Genomic DNA, 18,594 nt, shown 5'->3' with positions numbered 1-18,594 from the left:
CTGCCGCCTCTCCTGCTCCAGCACCAGCCGCCTCTCCTGCTCCAGCACCTGCCGCCTCTCCTGTTCCAGCACCTGCCGCCTCTCCTGCTCCAGCAGCCAGGTTGCAAAGCTGCTCTTCCAGGGTTGGGGCTGCAGGGTTGCTGTGGCCTGTGGAATTGAGACTGCTGATGAACTACTTATTTCTTCTCCAGCTCGGTCGGCATTGTTCTTTGGGGACCTGGGGGACAGCGGTCTGTGGAGTAGTGATGTCTTCCCAGCTCCAACGGACTTTCCCCATCCACCTTCTGCCGAGAAGCATCGGCCCATTGCCTGCAATGACCCACAAAGGTAAACCGAGCGTCTCACCCCCGTGAGATACCTGCACCTCCGCCCTGCCAAGAACAGGCATCAGTCCCTTGGTGTAGGTACGCAGCTTCGCCATGACCGGGACCAGCTTGGGTCGTGCAGCTGGGTTAATCCACAATTTTTCAAAAGTTTCCTGACTCATCAACGACGGACCCGATCCAGTATCTACTTCCATACTCACAGGGACTCCATTAATCTTGACCTCCATAATCAGCGGGGCCGAACTGTCGGTACACGTATACAGTCCAAACAATGCCTCATCTTCTTCTGACTGCTCCTCGCTGGAAAATGGACCCTCTGGACCCTCTGCCATCTCCTCAGCCACACGATGAGTCCGGTGTCTTTCACACATACGCTGAAGGTGGCCTTTCGTGTGGCAGATATTGCACGTGTACTCCGCAAACCTGCACCGGTGAGCCCCATGGTTTCCTCCGCAGCGCCAGCATGGTCCTGCTCGATTAGCCCCCCTCGGCTGACTCTGAATTCCAGGACCCCGAGGTCCGTGCTCTCTGCCCTGGGCAGAGCCACATTCTGCAGTTTTGTCCGTGGTGGGTGTCATGTATTCAACCAGCATTGTAACCCATGTATAAACTGACCTAAGTTGTACACCGTGAGAACACTGACCACTAGGTGGGAGACACTCCTAACCTGGACCTTCAGGTATAAAAGGGGAAGCTCCACCCACTTCCATCACTTGAGTGCTAAGGAATAAAGGACAGGTCACAGACTGACCTTCTCTCAAGCATGGGCCTCTTGTGCATTTATACTGTGTAGCAAGGACGTATCAATGGCGACAAGAAACTGGGATTTAAACCACGCGAGCATGGCCACTAGCAGAACAGACGAGAGGTACTGTGTTAAGGAATGGTTGGGACAGAGATTCAACATTGTTAAAGCAGCACACAGTTCTCCAGGCAGACAAGGGCAGTCAGGCATGCCCCAACATGTAGTCGAACCCAGAGGGGGAGTTCGACAGAGACAATGGCAAGCTGAACAGCGATTCACGCCATTGCAAGGGACAATGTGGCCAGTAATGGGGCCATCAACACCTGTTAATGGTGCACTCAAGGACAATAACAGGGGCAGTCAGGGACGATGGACTGGCAAGGGACCTTTTGTTTCAAACCGCAACTCATGCTGGAGGTGTGGAGGCATACATTCAGCCAAAGTTTACAGAGATGAGCAAAATACCTGCAGAAATTGCAGAAATGGACACTGGGGGAAATCGCTGGAAGCTAAAGTTCAGCGAGTTCATGTGAAGCACGTATACAGTTCATACACCAGGACGCCACCGATAATGATGAAAGTGCTCCTCAATGGCATCCCAGTATCAATGGAGTTAGACACGGGTGCCAGCCAGTCCCTGATGGGTATCAAACAGTTCGAAAAGTTGTGGGCATCCAAGGCCAGGAGGCCAAAATTATCGCCAATTGACGCACAGCTACAGACTTACACAAAGCAGATCATTCCGGTGCTAGGCAGCGTCACGGTAGTCGTGACCCACAAAGATTCGGAGAACAGGTTGCCACTCTGGATTGTCCCAGGGGACGGTCCTGCACTACTGGGGAGGAGTTGGCTTGCTGTCATGAACTGGAAATGGGGCGATGTCAATGCAATTTCCTCTGTGGAGCGAGTATCATGCTCACAGGTCCTGGACAAATTTGACTCATTATTTCAACCCGGCATTGGCACTTTCATGGGGGCCAAGGTAGTGATTTACATAAACTCAGACGCCAGACCAGTACACCACAAGGCCAGAGCGGTGCCGTACGTGATGCGGGAAAAGAAAGGCGGCGAATTGGACCGCCTGTTGAGGGAAGGCATCATCTCGCCAGTCGAATTCAGTGACTGGGCGAGCCCGATTGTGCCGGTGTTCAAGGCGGATGGGTCGGTCAGGATATGTGGCGATTACAAGGCCACCATCAATCGGGTGTCACTCCAAGACCAGTACCCGCTACCGAGAGCGGAGGACCTCTTTGCGACGCTATCCGGTGGCAAACCTTTTTCAAAATTGGACCTGACCTCAGCTTACATGACCCAGGAGCTGGCGAGTGAGTCGAAGAAGCTGACCACCATCACGACACACAAGGGGTTGTTTGAGTACAACAGATGTCCGTTCGGGATTCGCTCGGCCGCCGCGATCTTCCAATGAAATATGGAAAGCCTCCTCAAGTCGATTCCAGGGACGGTGGTTTTTCAGGACGACATCCTCATTACGGGTTATGATACTGAAGAACACCTCCACAACCTGGAGGAGGTGCTACGTAGACTGAACCTGGTAGGTCTGCAACTGAAAAAGGCGAAGTGCGTCTTCCTAGCTCCAGAGGTAGAATTCCTGGGGATGAGGGTAGCAGCAGACGGGATCAGCCCTACTGCGTCTAAGACGGAAGCGATCCAGAGAGCACCCAGACCCCGTAACACGACGGAGCTGCGTTCGTTCCTGGGGCTCCTGAACTATTTTGGTAACTTTCTTCCCAAATTGAGCACGCTGCTAGAGCCGCTACACGTGCTCCTACGCAAAGGTCGCGAATGGGTCTGGGGGGACAGCCAGGAAAGGGCTTTTAATAGAGCACGCAATTTGTTATGTTCCAACAATCTGTTAACGCTATATGACTCATGTAAGAAACTTGTGTTAACGTGCGATGCGTCGTCCTATGGTGTCGGGTGTGTGTTGCAGCATGCCAATGCCAAGGGTCAGTTATAGCCGGTAGCTTATGCCTCCAAGAGTCTGTCCCAGGCAGAAAGGGGCTACGGGATGGTAGAAAAGGAGGCGCTCGCATGTGTATATGCGGTAAAGAAAATGCACCAGTACCTATTTGGCAGGAAATTTGAGCTGGAGACAGATCACAAACCCCTAACGTCCCTTTTGGCCGACAACAAGGCCATAAATGCAAACGCATCGGCCCGCATACAGAGGGGGGCACTCACGTTAGCTGCCTATGACTACACAATTCGGCACAGACCGGGCACCGAAAACTGCGCCGATGCACTCAGCAGGCTCCCACTAGCCACCACTGAGGGGGCTACCGAGCATGCTGCTGAGATGAAGCGAAGGCTCACCCGTGACAGCCCGTCAGATTAAAGTCTGGACAAATAGAGACCCGCTATTCTCTCTAGTCAAGAAATGTGTCCTTAATGGGGACTGGGCAGCCACGTACAGGGCATGCCCTGAGAAATTTAAACCATTTCACAGGCGCAAGGATGAACTCTCGATTCAGGCCGATTGCCTACTGTGGGGAAACCTCGTAGTCATGCCCCAGATGGGCAGAGAGGTGTTCATCAGAGAACTCCACAATGGGCACCCGGGCATTGTCACGATGAAGGCAATTGCCAGGTCACACGTTTGGTGGCCAGGGATAGATGCAGATCTGGAACTTTGTGTTTGCAAGTGCAACACGTGTGCCCAGCTGGGCCATGCGCCCAGGGAAGCCCCCCTTAGCCCCTGGCCATGGCCCGCCAAGCCTTGGTCACGCATCCATGTGGACTACGCAGGTCCTTTCATGGGGAAAATGTTTTTGGTTGTAGTAGACGCCTACTCCAAATGGATCGAGTGTGACATTTTAAATTCAAGCTCGTCCTCTGCCACGGTAGAAAGTCTACGGGCAATGTCGCCGCCCACGGTCTACCAGACATCTTGGTCAGCGACAATGGCCCGTGCTTCACAAGCACTGAATTCCAGGACTTCATGGCAGGCAATGGAATTAACCATGTTAGAACGGCACCGTTCAAGCCGGCCTCAAACGGCCAGGCAGAACGAGAAGTGCAGATAATCAAACAGGGGATGCTCAAGATTCCAAGGGGGTTCCTTACAAACCCGCTCATCACGCCTCCTGTTGGCCTATAGATCCCGACCACAATCGCTCACAGGGGTTCCACCCACAGAGCTACTAATGAAAAGGACGCTCAAAACCCGATTTCCCTTATACACCCCACCATGAAAGAAATTGTCGAGAGCAGGCGCCAGTCACAATATCACTACCATGACAGGAATGCGAGAGCGCGATGTATTGATGTAAATGATCCTGTTTTTGTCCTCAACTACGCTGCAGGGCCCAAATGGCTCGCAGGCACTGTGGTTGCCAAAGAGGGAAATAGGATTCTGGTAGTTAAACTTACCAATGGACAAATCTGCCGCAAACATGTGGATCAAACAAAAAGGAGGTTCAGCAACCCCATAGAAGAAGCAGAGGAAGAACACGATATAGAGTTCACTCCACCACAGGTGACCGAACACCGGAACCAAAGGGAGGAGAGCCCAGTCACTGTGGGCAGTCCGGACAGGCCTGAGGCACTGCAAACAGCAGACACTCAGGCCAGCGCCCAACAACCGGAGCCCCAACTCCGGCGCTCTACAAGGGAGCGTAAACCACCAGAGAGACTCAACCTGTGATCCCAATAAGACTTTGGGGGGGGAGGTGATGTCATGTATTCAACCAGCATTGTAACCCATGTATAAACTGACCTAAGTTGTACACCGTGAGAACACGGACCACTAGGTGGGAGACACTCCTAACTTAGACCTTCAGGTATAAAAGGGGAAGCTCCACCCACCTTCATCACTTGAGTGCTAAGGAATAAAGGACAGGTCACAGACTGACCTTCTCTCAAGCATGGGCCTCTTGTGCATTTATACTGTGTAGTTAGGACGTATCAGTGGGTGCTATCCTGTGGACCGTGCCTGCCGGGTTCGAGACTGTGTGGATCATCTGCCTGGTGCTGCAAGTCGAGGTCATAAACGCCCTGCTGGTGGTGATGGCTTGCTTCAGGGTGACTGCAGGTTCCGTGGATAACAGCTTGTGAAGGAGACCCTCATGGACAATCCCCTTAACAAAAATGTCTCGCAACGCGTCTTCAAGGTGTGTGCCAAAATCACATGGCGCCGCGAGTCTCCTGAGGTCCTTAGTATATTTGGTGACATCCTGGCCCTCAGGTCTGCAGTGGTGGTAGAATTTGTACCTTGCCGTGAGGATGCTCTCCTTCGGTTTAAGTTGGTCACGAATGAGTACGACCAGCTCCTCATATAACTTGTCCCTGGCGCTCCCGGGTGCCAGCAAATTCCTGACGAGACAGTAAACCTCATCACCACAGCTGGAAAGTAATATCGCCTTCCGCTTCTCTCTCAGTGCGTCCGTATTCCCTGTCAGGTTGTTTGCCGTAAAGTAATACTCGAGCCTTTCCGTAAAGGCCTCCCAATCATTTCCCACCGTAAAATCCTTTAACGAACCCAGAGTAGCCATAGTTGCGTGATGCGTGAAGTTCGTCCACGTCCTTGTCGCCAATGTGATGTATGTAGCACTCAAATCACTGACTCCACACGGTCTGGTGTTGTAGTAACTGCTGTGACCTTAGTCCTTTATTGTCTGACTCCAGAGTGCCTCCCAGGTGTGGTGGGCAGCCTTTTATACTCTGTCTTGCAGGTACTTTCAGGTCTCCCACCACAGCGCTCTCTGTGGCGCACCATTGTACTTATACATTTAATGTACCTGGACAATACATAACAGGAAGAAACATGTTTTTTCTTTCTCTTCTCCAGCCCCTCCCCTTAACCTTCCCAATAGAGCTTTTTCATCAACATTCCCCTCATTGAGTGCCCGTGTGATCCGGAGACCTGATCCTTCTCCACAACTGTAGCTGGTGCCAGGAAATCACTTGTAGTGCAATCTGCCAACGATAATGGATCCACTTGTAATAAAACAATCTTTGTCAGCCATGCCCCAGCGGGTAGCTCTCTCACCTCTCGGGTCAGAAGGTCGTGGGTTCAAGTCCCACCCCCAGGGACTTGACCACAATATCTAGGCTGAAACTCCAGTGAGTACTTAGTGAGTGTTGCACTGTCGGAGGTGCCGTCTTTTGGATGAGACGTTAAACCGAGGCCCTGTCTGCCCTCTCAGGCGGACGTAAAAGATCCCATGACACTATTTTGAAGAAGATCAGAGAAGTTCTCCACGGTGTCATGGCCAATATTTATCCTTAAACTAACCTCACTTTAAAAAAAACAGATTATCTGGCCATTATCTCATTGCTGTTTATGGGAGCTTGCTGTGTGCAAATTGGCTGTCATGTTTCCTACATTACAACAGCAACCACACTTCAAAAGTACTTCATTGGCTGTAATATGCTGTGGGATGTCCTGAGATTGTGAATGACACTTTCTCATCCCTCACTAGATCTGGTAAGTATATTTCTTGCTTTCGCTCTCTCTCTCTCTCTCTCTCTTTGATTCGCGGAGATTGAACATCCCATCACCTTGCTCTGGGACACTCTATTCTGTATCTAGCTGGGAGGCAGGCAGTTTACAATCTGTACAGTGCCTGAAGTTGTAGGCAGGTGATGCCTGGATGAAGGTTAATGGGGGAACGTGAACCTGCCTGTTCCTCTGCCCCAAGAATTGCTTTGAATTTTTATATTTCTCACAGCACTACAAATACAGCGAACATTTCTTTAGAACTGAAATAACAAGCCAGTAACTCATGTATTCATATTACATGCATAATAAAACAGAAATACAGGCAACTCTCGATTATCCGGGTCCCTCGGGGATTGGGCTATGCCGGGTAAATGATTTATCGGTTAGAGTGAGTTGACATTACAGTTAATGCTTACAGTACTGCAGGTGTGCTCTAACCAATAGCTATAGCGTATCTTCTAATTCTTGAATTCCAGTCCTCTAGATCTAAAGACCATTAGGCTTGTTGATTACTTCCTGTAACTGTTCATGGCATTTTAATGAATTATGAGAGGCAGTGGACCTGCGTGCGAGCAGCAGCGGGAGCTGAGGCAAGGCAGAGCGCTTAAAAGCAAGGCTGAACAGGCAACATTCGAAAGGAACACCAGAGTTTCAAAGTGACGTCACACACACGGAATTTTAAATGCCGTTATAACAGTTTCCTGTTGCATCCGTGTGCGGATAATCGAGAGTTGCCCGTATAACTCTTCTGCAGTACTAGAGTAATCTAATGTAACATTTCTCAATGTACTGTATAATAAAAAGATAGAGGAAAATAATTGTGAATTCTGGCAATCCAATAAAAGCTTAAAAATTGGATATGAAGACTCAGCCTCAGAAAAGAGAAAATACAGACTGGAAGTCGTACATCTCTGTTTTCACCCCACTTGCGTCTTTTATGATTTTCACTTCTTCTCTTACTGCCCTCCTGCTGTTGTGAAACTGAAAGAATATCTTGCTATTTTATTTAGCCTCACTACTCTGTCTTTCTCTGTCTCTCTTTGCCCCTCTGATCACATTTTTTTTAATGTGTTCTGCATTTTCTTGTTTTCATCCCAATGAGCTTTTTCTCCTTTCTCCCTGCAGGATCTGTTCAGGCCATTTTCCCAAACACATTTTAGTTTGTTTGCCAATCCACTTAGGGTCATGTTTGCTGAGTGGAAGCTCATTGATTTGGGGAACGTATTTATTTTGCATGCACAGCATTATACCTTTAAAGGTGCTCCACCTGTCTTCTCCAGAAGTGATGTTCAACAATCTTTCCCAATTTATTTGTTTTATTTCTTATCTTATTTCATTGAACTTAACCCTTTTTAAAATTTATGTACCAGGCTAACTAGTTTTAGTTATTTTCAGGCCCAGATCATATTAAACTTTATTGTTCTGAGGTTGCTGTGCACCAGGAGTGCAGTCACTTCCATTTTTATAATGTTCTGGATCATTATTGAATACCCAATCAAGCTGAGCATTGCCTCTCATGGCTTCTGTGACGGGCTGGGTCAAGAAGCAATTGTATCCTCCAGCTGGCAACTTGGACTCGAAACCACTGGGTTTCCAGTTTATATCGGGCAATCTCTCGTTAAAATAACGGTCCTGTCCTCTCGTACCCTTCCAATCTCGTCATCGAGCTAAATGTTACATTGGATCTTTATGTCATTTGATGCCCAACTAGAGTGGTGGATTGTAACCTCTCACAAGATCAACTTTTCTTACCTCCTGGGTGTCCCTGACAGCTATGATTTCATGATTCTATGGGCTCAAATTTCCCCAGGAGTTGCCCCGTTTTTTTTTGGAGTAAGTAGCTTTTATTGGAGTAACTTAAAAATTGCAAATTTCCCCCTTTACCTTGCTCCAGTGTAAGTCAGTTAGTTAGGTTTTTTTCTAGTTTAGTTTGTTCTCTCCAAAAGGGGGCGTGACAAGCCACTTACGCCTCTTCTGGCCATAGAAGCAAATTTGGCCAGCTGAAAGTTACTCCAAACTAACTTAGGTCAGTGTATGTGGCCACTTTTGTAGGCACAGAAAAACCTTACCTACATTTAAGAAATCAGCGTAGGTAGCCAGAGATGGGGGGAAAGGGGGGCGGGGGGGTGGGGAAGGTGAGTTAGAGGATTCTAAAGCACTAAAGACCTTCACAACATCAGCACAACATCACAACATCAGCACAACATAAATGAAAATAGAATAGTCCTACCTTGCTGACTGCAGAATGCAGCGGCTAGCCCTCCTGCCAGCGCTAGGGGCGGCAGGCACGCATGACTGTAGGGGTGAGGGATTTTTACTTTTTACAGTTGTCCCTAAATGTTGCGTGGTCCTAATGGAACATGATTCAGTTTTAATGCAAAATATTTTTTATTGGATATTTTACAGTGCACTTCGACGACAACAACAACAAAAACAGCAACAATAGCAAAGAAAGGCAGCACCCATCCCTCACCCACATCTCAGGGAAAGTGCACTTCCTCATAGGGTTGGGTCTCACCGATGGCTGGTGCGTGGATTGAAGTGGGAGTGGCATTTGAGTATCTGGCCTTTGTGCCCTTATTGCAGCAGCTAGCTCCCTCATGGCATCTGTCATCGTTTGCACTCCCTCTGAAATGCCTGACCTCAATTCCCGTCTCAGTGCTGAGATTTCACCCGACAGTGTCGCTACCTCATCATGCACCCCACTGACGGCCGCCACGAGTGTTCTTGTGAGAGCATTGGCCTCCTCACCCAATGACAGAACCTGATTAACCTCTGCTGAAGGCGGCATCTCAGGAGAGACTGGTCGGCTTCTCCTTCCCCTCGCCGTGGGTCTGCCTAGTGGCACCCCTCCAGTGTGAGGCGCAGGCTGGGACGGTGGGGGACTGGGTGTCCCAACATGCATTTGACAACCGCCACTGGGACCCGCGACCTCGGAAGGTGTGAAACCATGGAATGTCGCTGAGGAGCTCATGGAGGTTTCTGGCAGTGTGATGCCCTGTACTGTGGACTGATCCATATCGCAGTCAGCATTCTCCCGTGAACACATTTCCATTGACCCCCTCCTCCCCCCACCCGTCTTGGTCTGGAGCACACACATCTGGATCTTCTGGTGGATCTTCAGGATGTTGAGGAGTGTCTTCTTCTTCTGCAAAATATAACAGAACAGTCAAATGGTTAGTAGCACAGGAGGGGGCAGGATGGGTGGCATGAGTAGTCTGACATGTAGCAGGCCAGTTAGCAGGTTGATTTGAAGGACGACTGTGCATTTTAATGACTCACCCTTACCCTCGCGTGTGGGTCCAGCTTGTGTAGAGCTGATTCTTTTTCTGCCGGTGTGACTCAGCAAGGCAGCGACCCTCTGTTCCAGGGGTGACAGTTGGTGCAGATTTGGCGGTCCTCCTTCTGTTCTAAGTCTTTCCCTTTTGTTGTGGGCCAATTTCTTCTGCAAGGATGAAAATATTAATTTTCAGACATGGTGCACTTCTGATGGGTGGGCCACATACAGATGGTCACATTTTCAATTGCAATTCAATTTAAAGATGAAGATATTACTTACACTCACTACTTGACTGATGTTCTGCCATTTCTTCTTGCACTGGCTTTCAGATCTTGCGGTATTGACCCCTGCAGAGTATTCTTCTGCAACTAGGTTCCATCTTCTTCTCATTTCCTTGGGTGAAACCTTTGACGGACCACTCTTGCTGATATCCAGCTCCAGCCATTTCTCCTCAATGACAGTCACTAGTTTCTCCACTTCCTCATGGAAGAAATTCTTTGTTCATCTTGCACGCTCTTGCGCTATTCATGTATTGGACTTACACTCAGATAATGTTCAAAAATCAAACTTCTCACCTTTCTTCCACCTATCCAGCACTCCTTTCCACTCCCTCAGCCACACAAAAATCAATATTCAGACCTCACCTTTATACTGAGGACGCTCTCCCTTTAATTGGCTGATTGCCGAGTTTCCTGTTGCACTACGCATGCGCGAACGCTGAACAGCCAATTGCTCATGCACACACGCTCAAACAGACATGCGTCCCCCTGCCGGCCATGCTGAGCAAGCGCGGCCAAAGCTCCGCCCCCCGCAGGCTCTGCAGCGCCACGCCGATGGCCGCTCCCTCGTCATCCGGATCCAAAGTGGAAGGTAAGTTTTTGGCGCTTTTCTTGGCTTGGAAAGTTGGCGTGCCACTCCTAACTGCGCGGCTCTAGGCAGCTGGGGAAATTTGGGCCCTATGATACTACACCACATTTCTTTGTCCATTCTAATTACTGAATGTTATAAGCATTTCCCTCCTCAAGATTTAGCCGTGTTTCTGAGATTCCCACCACGTTGCAGCTCCCCACTGGCACAACAGCCTCCAATTCCAGCATACTTCTTATCCTAGCATTCTAGCATTTTTTTAAACTCATTCATGGATGTGGGCGTCGCTGCAAGGTCAGTATTTATTGCCCATCCCTAATCGCTCTTGAGAAGGTAGTGGTGAGCCGCCTTCTTTAATGTGTATATGTATATATAATGTATGCGTGTCTGTGTGTGTGTGTGTGTGTATATATATATATATATGTGTAAGTATATAAATAATGCATGTGTGTGTATATATAATGCATATATAAAGTATATATAATATATATGCATATAATATATAAATGTGTATATGATGTATATAAGTGTGTGTGTGTGTATAATGCATATATGTGTGCTTATATAAAACACATATAATATATATGTGTATATAATGTGTATATGTGTATATAGAAACATAGAAATTTACAGTGCAGAAGGAAGCCATTTCGGCCCATCGTGTCTGCGCCAGCCGACAAAGAGCCACACGGCCCTTGGTCAGAAGCCCCAAAGGTTACATATAAACCTATGAACAATGAACAATGGCAGACAGGTAAAGAGCACCCAGCCCAACCAGTCCGCCCCACATAACTGAGATACTCCACATATCGCAACATTTTACATTCCACCCCACCCGGAGCCATGCAATCTCCTGGGAGAGGCAAAAAAACAGATAAAAACCCAGATCAATTGGGGGAAAACATCAGGGGAAATTCCTCTACGACCCATCCAGGCAGTCAAAACTAGTCCAGGAGACCACTTGGCCGTATTAGATTCTCTGAAATACTTACCATCGTATCTGCACCAGCCAACAAGAGGTTATCCAGTCTAATCCCACTTACCAGCTCTAGGTCCGTAACCTGCAAGTGCCCATCCAAGCATTTTTTAAATGTGATGAGGGTTTCTGCCTCTAACACCTTTCCAGGCAGTGAGTTTCAGACCCTCACAAACCTCTGCATGAAGAATCACCCCTCAGATCCTCTCTAAACATTCCACCAACCAGCTTAAAACTATGCCCCCTCGTAATTGACCCCTCCACCAAGGGAAATAGGCCCTTGCTATCCGGTATATCCAGGCCCCTCTAAATTTTATACACCTCAATGAGGTCTTCTCTCAGCCTCCTCTGTTCCAATGAGAACAAACCCAGCCTATCCAATCTGTCCTCATAGCTAAGATTCTCCATTCCAGGCAGAATCCTAGTAAATCTCCTCTGCACCCTCTCCAGTGCAATCACCCTTCCTATAATACAGTGATCAGAACTGCATGCAGTATTCAAGCTGTGGCCTAACCAGTGTATTATACAATTTAAGTATAACCTCCCTGCTCTTGTATTCTAGGCCTCGGCCAATAAAGGCAAGCATTCCGTATGCCTTCTTAATCACCTGGCCTGCTACTTTCAGGGATCTGTGGACAAGCACTCCAAGGTTCCTTTGTTCATCTACATTTCTAAGTGGCCTACCATTTAATGTGTGTACCCTTTCCTTATTAGCCCTCCCCAAGTGCATTACCTCACACTTCTCCGAATGAAATTCTATTTGCCACTGTTCTGCCCACCTGACCAGTAGATTGATATCCTCTTGCAGTCCATGACTTTCCTCTATTTTATCAACCACACAGCCAATTTTAGTGTCATCTGCAAACTTTTAGTCATACTCCCTACTTTAAAATCTAGATCATTGATGTATACCACAAAAAGCAAGGGTCCCAGTATTGAGTCCTGTGGAACCCCACTGGAAACATCCTTCCAGTCACAAAAACATCCATCAACTATTACCCTTTGCTTCCTACCTCGAAGCCAATTTTGGATCCAACTTGTCACTTTGTCCTGGATCCCATGGGCTTTTACCTTCATGACCAGTCTGCCATGTGGGTCCTTATCAAAAGCTTTGCTAAAGTCCATAAAAACTATATCGTGTGCACTACCCCATCGACCTTCCTGATTACCTCTTAGAAAATTTCAAACACAATCTTCCCTTAATAAATCCATGCTGACTGTCCCTAATTAATCCTTGCCTTTCCAAATGTAGATTTATCCTCTCCTTCAGGATTTTTTCCAATAATTTTCCCACTACTGAGGTTAGGCTGACAGGCCGGTAATTTCTTGGCCTATCCCTTTCTCCCTTCTTAAACAAGGGTACCACATTAGCAGTCCAGTCCTGCGGCACCATTTCTGAATCCAAAGAGGACTGGATGGTTAAGGCCTCTGCTATTTCCTCTTTTGCTTCACTCAACAGCCTGGGATGCATTTCATCCGGGCCTGGGGATTTATCCACTTTCAAAGCTGCTAAACCCCTTAATAACTCCTCTCTCACTATGTTTATTTCATCCAGAATTTCACACTCCTCCTCGATAGCAGTATCTGCATTGCCCCTTTCCTTTGTGAAAACAGACGCAAAGTATTCATTAAGAACCATACCCACATCTTCCACCTCCACACACAGATTACCCTCATGATGGTCCCAACAGACCCTACTCTTTCTTTAGTTATCCTCTTGCTCTTAATATATTTATAGAACATCTTTGATTTTACTTGCTAAGAATTTTTCATGCTGTCTCTTAGCATTCCTAATATCCTTTTTAATTTCACCTCTGAATTTTCTATATTCCTCCAGAGATTTGACAGTATTTAGCCATCAGTATATGACATAAGCTTCCATTTTTTTCTTTATCCTCCCTGTAAGTCGCTAGACACCCAGGGGGCTCCAGAATTGTTATTCCCACCCTTTTTCATATATGTATACAATGTATATATGTGTGTGTATAATGTATCTGCGCGCATGTATATATATATATATATATGTGTGTGTGTGTGTGTATAATGTATATATGGGTGTGTGTATAGAATGCATGTGTATTTAGAATGTATATTTGTGTATGTACATATTTTGGGCCCAAGTTTCCCCAACCCCTTTTTCCGGCGCACTAACACGAACTACGCCGACTTTTTGTGCTCAAAACAGTGGCAAAAAACCTCACTGTGTATTCTGGCCGTTCTTCTGTTTGTCCCGGGTCCTAGCACCGCACTTCTGTTTGAGTGGGGGGGGGGGTTGGGCGGAGCTGCAGCCCTGCGCCGAAAACAGTGCCAGCAGCTGCGCACATGCGCAGTGGAGTCTGCATGCATGCGCAGTATCTCCTCGCCCTCCCAGCGCGTCCAAAGGGACGACCCGATGTTCGCCGGTCCCGGGCTGAGTGGCCTGCCGCACAGGTCAGCCGCTGCTTTCCCGCGCATCTGATTCTACTGCTCCATGTGGCTGTACGATTCACAATGTAACTCTGCCACTTTGGATCACTGTGGGAATGAGCAGGAGCAGGAGCTGGACTCGGAGATCTCTCCTGCTGCTGGCTCCCCGCCCCTAGCCCTGGCCGAAGCACTTTGCTGGTGCGTGCTCCAGTCAGCGAGGTAGGACTTTTTATTTCTTATTACTTGTTTTATTTTTAATTTATTATTTATGATGGGTTCTATGCTTCTTTATTGTTAAAAGTGAAGTGTTTAATGCTTTGGAAAATCCTCTAACTTCCCTTCTCCACCCCGCCCCCCCTTTCTCTGGCTACCTGCGCTGATCTCTTAATTCACTGCAGGGTTTTTCAGAACGTACACTTACGCTGGCCTAATTTAGTTTGGAGTAACTTTTAGCTGGTGAAACTGGCTTAAATGGCCAAAACAGGTGTAAGTGGTTAGTAACGCCCCCTTTTAAAAAAAAAACTGAATGGAAAAAAAAAACCTAACTGGAGCAACTTAAATGGGGAGAACTGCGATTTTTAAGTTACTCCAAAAAAAACTAGTTCTCAAAAAAAAACGAAGCAACTCCTGGGGAAACTTGGGCCCATATTATATATGTGTGTGTATATATATTCACAGTTCCTCACGGAGTCTCTGATCCTCTTGGTGTATTTCTACTGATTTTAATTCTTGGTGTTGACTGATTGTTGATGTTCTTGAAAGTCAAAAAAAATATTTTGCGGGATTGTACAAGAGCGAATGAGTGAGTGGAGGCACGCTGTTGACTTTAGCTAAAAAGTTGCATTTGAACAACTTTGGATGCTGTTCGACTATTGGGGATATTTAACGGGAAGAAAATGATGCTTTCTGTTCCGCACCATCCTGCCATGGAACCTAAATGATTTGGGCAGACGCCGGTTTCTGTTTGCCCTCAGAACTAATCTGCATGTGGTTTTCCCACAGGTACTGTGGGGTGGGAAAGTGCTGAACTCAGGAAATGACCTGGACACACTCGGCATCGCCAAACTCAATGAGAAGATTTACAGGGACAGCAGAGTCAATATAAGCATACTCACCAGTGGCGATGGAGTGACCTTGGCCTTCAAGCAGTAGAGCCATCGCCGGCCAGCACACAGTCCAACTGTGCTTGTAACATCTCCTCTCCTTCCAACATTCTCTCTCTCTACATTTTAAATTCTGCGCACTTATTCCTCCTGCCTCTTTCAACACCCAAACAACGTTCCCTGAATGATGCACGACCACATCAGTCGGGAGATCCGGCACAGGTCACTCACAAACCAGAATAGATACCATACCGTAAATTTAAAGGGGCCACGCACGGAATAAAAAATTAGAGGGAACATTGCACCCGAACTATATCTTCTACCATTTTCGTCTGCCGCTCCTTGAAAGGATCATTTACCATGCACGAGACACCGTTGAAAGCAAAGCAAGCGAGGGTACCTTTGTGAGAATTTTCGCGGCATAGAAATTGATTTTTTAATATTATTGATGGGGGTAGACAGAATGAAATCTAAATGCTTTTAACCTTGAATTCATGTAAAACCAAAACCCTGGTCAGACTGCACTCTGGTCTCTGCTCATCAGTACACGGGTCTTGTGTGCAATCACTCACTCAGCCTTTATTTGCACGTGTCCCCAGATCCTTGGCAAGCTCTCTATTGTATAGCGCTGCTGCCCAGCACAATTAACCATCTACAAATGTAACTTTCTGATGCTTTTGAGAGGTCTGTTTACGTAACTTAACCACTAACTGATCTCACATGGTATTGCTCACGAACGAAAAAGTAAAAATTTGTCCCCCATAGAATCATAGAAGTTCACAGCGCGGAAGGAGGCCATTTTGGCCCATCATATCCGCGCCAGCCAACAAGAGGCTATCCAGCATAATCCCACTTTCCAGCTCTAGGTCCATAACCCTACAGGCTACAGCACTTCAAGTGCACATCCAAGTACTTTTTAAACGTGGTGAGGGTTTCTGCCTCTACCACCCTTTCAGGCAGTGAGTTCCAGACCCCCACCACCCTCTGCGTGAAGAAATTTCCCCTCAAATCCCCTCTAAACCTTCTACCAATCATTTCCTGCTTGTGTCCCTGTCGGTAATTCATGAGGTCACAAGTTAGGTATGGATGATGAAGGGCCTTTGGCCCATCATAGCTCATCCATTCAGTGAAAACTTGGTCATCCCCAGTCACAGCACCCAACTGCTTCTTAAGTGGCTGTTTGCCATCATTGGTCACTCCTTGTGTGACGAACCTCTTGAACTCAGTCCTAAATTTGCCGTTTTGAAGATGTGCCCCCTTGTCTTACTATTTTTAATGTAAAAGTGTTCTGGATCCACCTTGTCGGGACTGCTCACTGCCTTTATGTACCTCTAAAAAGATCCCCACAATGACCTAATTTCAAGGCCGGAAAGCTCGAGTTTTAGTGGAATACTTTCCTCACAATGTGATCCTCTGACACCAGCCATCAGGCTCGTGGCTCCTCTCAGCACCATTGAGAGGCAAGTCTCCCGTGTCCCATTAACCAAAATTGGATCAGGTACATGGATGGAGACTAAGCAAAACACTGCCGCTTGAGTCTGTCATGATGCCCCGTGTATTGTACTGACTTTAATGTATATTTCAATGCTCTATTTGTTATATTACTTGCTGCTCCATAACGACCGAACATAATGTTAGGCCCCAGGGCTACTACCAGTCCCTCGAGTTCTTTCAACTTCACCTGGAGCTAGTTTGACACCATTCGTAGAATGTTTATATTTGCTCATTTTTAATGTACATTACTTTATGCTTAAATGTGGACTAATGCTGCTCTGACCATTTTCACACTTTACCTAACTAATTTTGTGGGTCCATTTTCTATCTCCCTCTTTCTGTATTGTATGTGTGGCTCTGTCGGCCTTTCCCCTCTCATGCAAACACACGAGGCTCCAGTCCTCAATACCCACCAGTGCTTCTTCTCTCAAACATCGGCATAATCCTGAAGGTGCCTTGGGCAGAATCTGAGCACAGCAGAAACATTCCAGTCCAATTTATAGACCAGGTAATCATTTCCGTCACCATCCTGGGCGCTATCTCCTGACCCGACCTTGAACTCCACCGGGTTGGTCTGTGGGGAGAGGTAGTGTTAGTGTCCATCACCATACTGCTCCTCTTGCCTTCTTTCAGACTGACACTCCAGTGCAGTGCTGAGGGAGCGGTGGTGGCATCTTTTGGATGAGACGTTGAACCGAGGCCCTGTCTGCCCTCTCAGGTGGGCAGGTGGGCATAAAAGATCCTATGGCACTATTTTGAGGAAGAGCAGGGGAGTTCTCCCTGTTGCCCTGGACCATTATCTCTCCCTCAACCAACATCACAAACAGATTATCTGGTCAGTATCACATTGCTGTTTGTGGGAGCTTGCTGCGCGCAAATTGGCTGCTGCATTTCCCACATTGCAACAGTGACTACACTCCAAAAGTACTTCATTGGCTGTAAAGTGCTTTGGGACGTCCTGACGTCATGAAAGGCGCTATATAAACACAAGTCTTTCCAAGTCACTCATAACCTTTTGAGGATCTTCTCAAAACCTTTCTTTTCCAGTACTGCACCGTTTCAAAGAAGGAAATACCCATCGCTGCCTCGCCCAGGCAACAAGCATAGACGGCAGGGACTGTGGGCCTCAGGCCCGGAGGGAGCCCATGTGCAAAGAGAGAATGCGAAAGGCGACCATTGAGCTGTGAGGGAAGGTGGCGACCAACTGATACTGAATCGTGCAACTAATTGCTTGGTGTTGGGCACCTGCTTAAAGAAAGAAAGACTTGAATTTATATAGCGCCATTCACCACGACCGCGCATCTCAAGGCGCTTTACAGACTATGAAGTACTTTTGAAGTGTAGTCACTGTTGTAATGTGGGAAAATGGGATCAATCGGAGTAGGATACTGATGAACAATCCGAGTTCAGATTTAAGTGGTACCAATGGACTGATTCGGGGATAACTTTACTTTTTAACATGCAAAGATTACCTGGGACAGAGAAAGGGTAAGATAGCATGGTGGTTATGTTACTGGACCAATAATCCAGATGCCTGGACTAATGATCTGGAGATGTGGGTTCAAATTCCACCATGGGGGAATTTAAATTCAGTTAATTAAATAAATCTGGAATTAGAACGCTCCGACTGTATCATAAAACGACTGGATTGTTGTAAAAAAAGAGACCTGCTGCCCTTACCCGGTCTGGCCTATATGTGACTCCAGACCCACAGCAATGTGTTTGACTTGTAACTGCCCTCTGAAATGGCCCAACATGCCACTCAGTTGTACTAAACCACTATGACAGAGTCAGCCTTGCCAGCGACGCCCACATCCCGTGAACGAATAAATAAATGGTGGGTGAAGGTGCGGATTGCCACAGTGGCTTTGTACCTCTGGGAACCGGCTGCCAATCCAACCAGTGATTTAATTGCTTTCTTTATAGGAAGTGCTTT

The 18,594-nt window shown here is 47.3% G+C and overlaps 1 protein-coding gene across 1 annotated transcript in view; it reads left to right on the top strand.

Annotated features, from left to right (window-relative positions):
* comtd1 (catechol-O-methyltransferase domain containing 1) overlaps positions 1-17,270 on the top strand; it is a 78,625-nt gene extending 61,355 nt beyond the window's left edge. The window contains 1 exon segment of the mRNA XM_070865373.1: positions 15,064-17,270. Coding sequence (XP_070721474.1) covers positions 15,064-15,213 — 150 coding nt within the window. The 3' untranslated portion in view covers positions 15,214-17,270.
* Positions 17,271-18,594: the final 1,324 nt, after the last annotated feature.

This window comes from Pristiophorus japonicus, chromosome 22 (genome assembly GCF_044704955.1).
Source record: "Pristiophorus japonicus isolate sPriJap1 chromosome 22, sPriJap1.hap1, whole genome shotgun sequence".
Classification (NCBI taxonomy): Eukaryota; Metazoa; Chordata; class Chondrichthyes; family Pristiophoridae; genus Pristiophorus; species Pristiophorus japonicus.
This window is presented reverse-complemented; position numbering and strand designations above follow the sequence as displayed.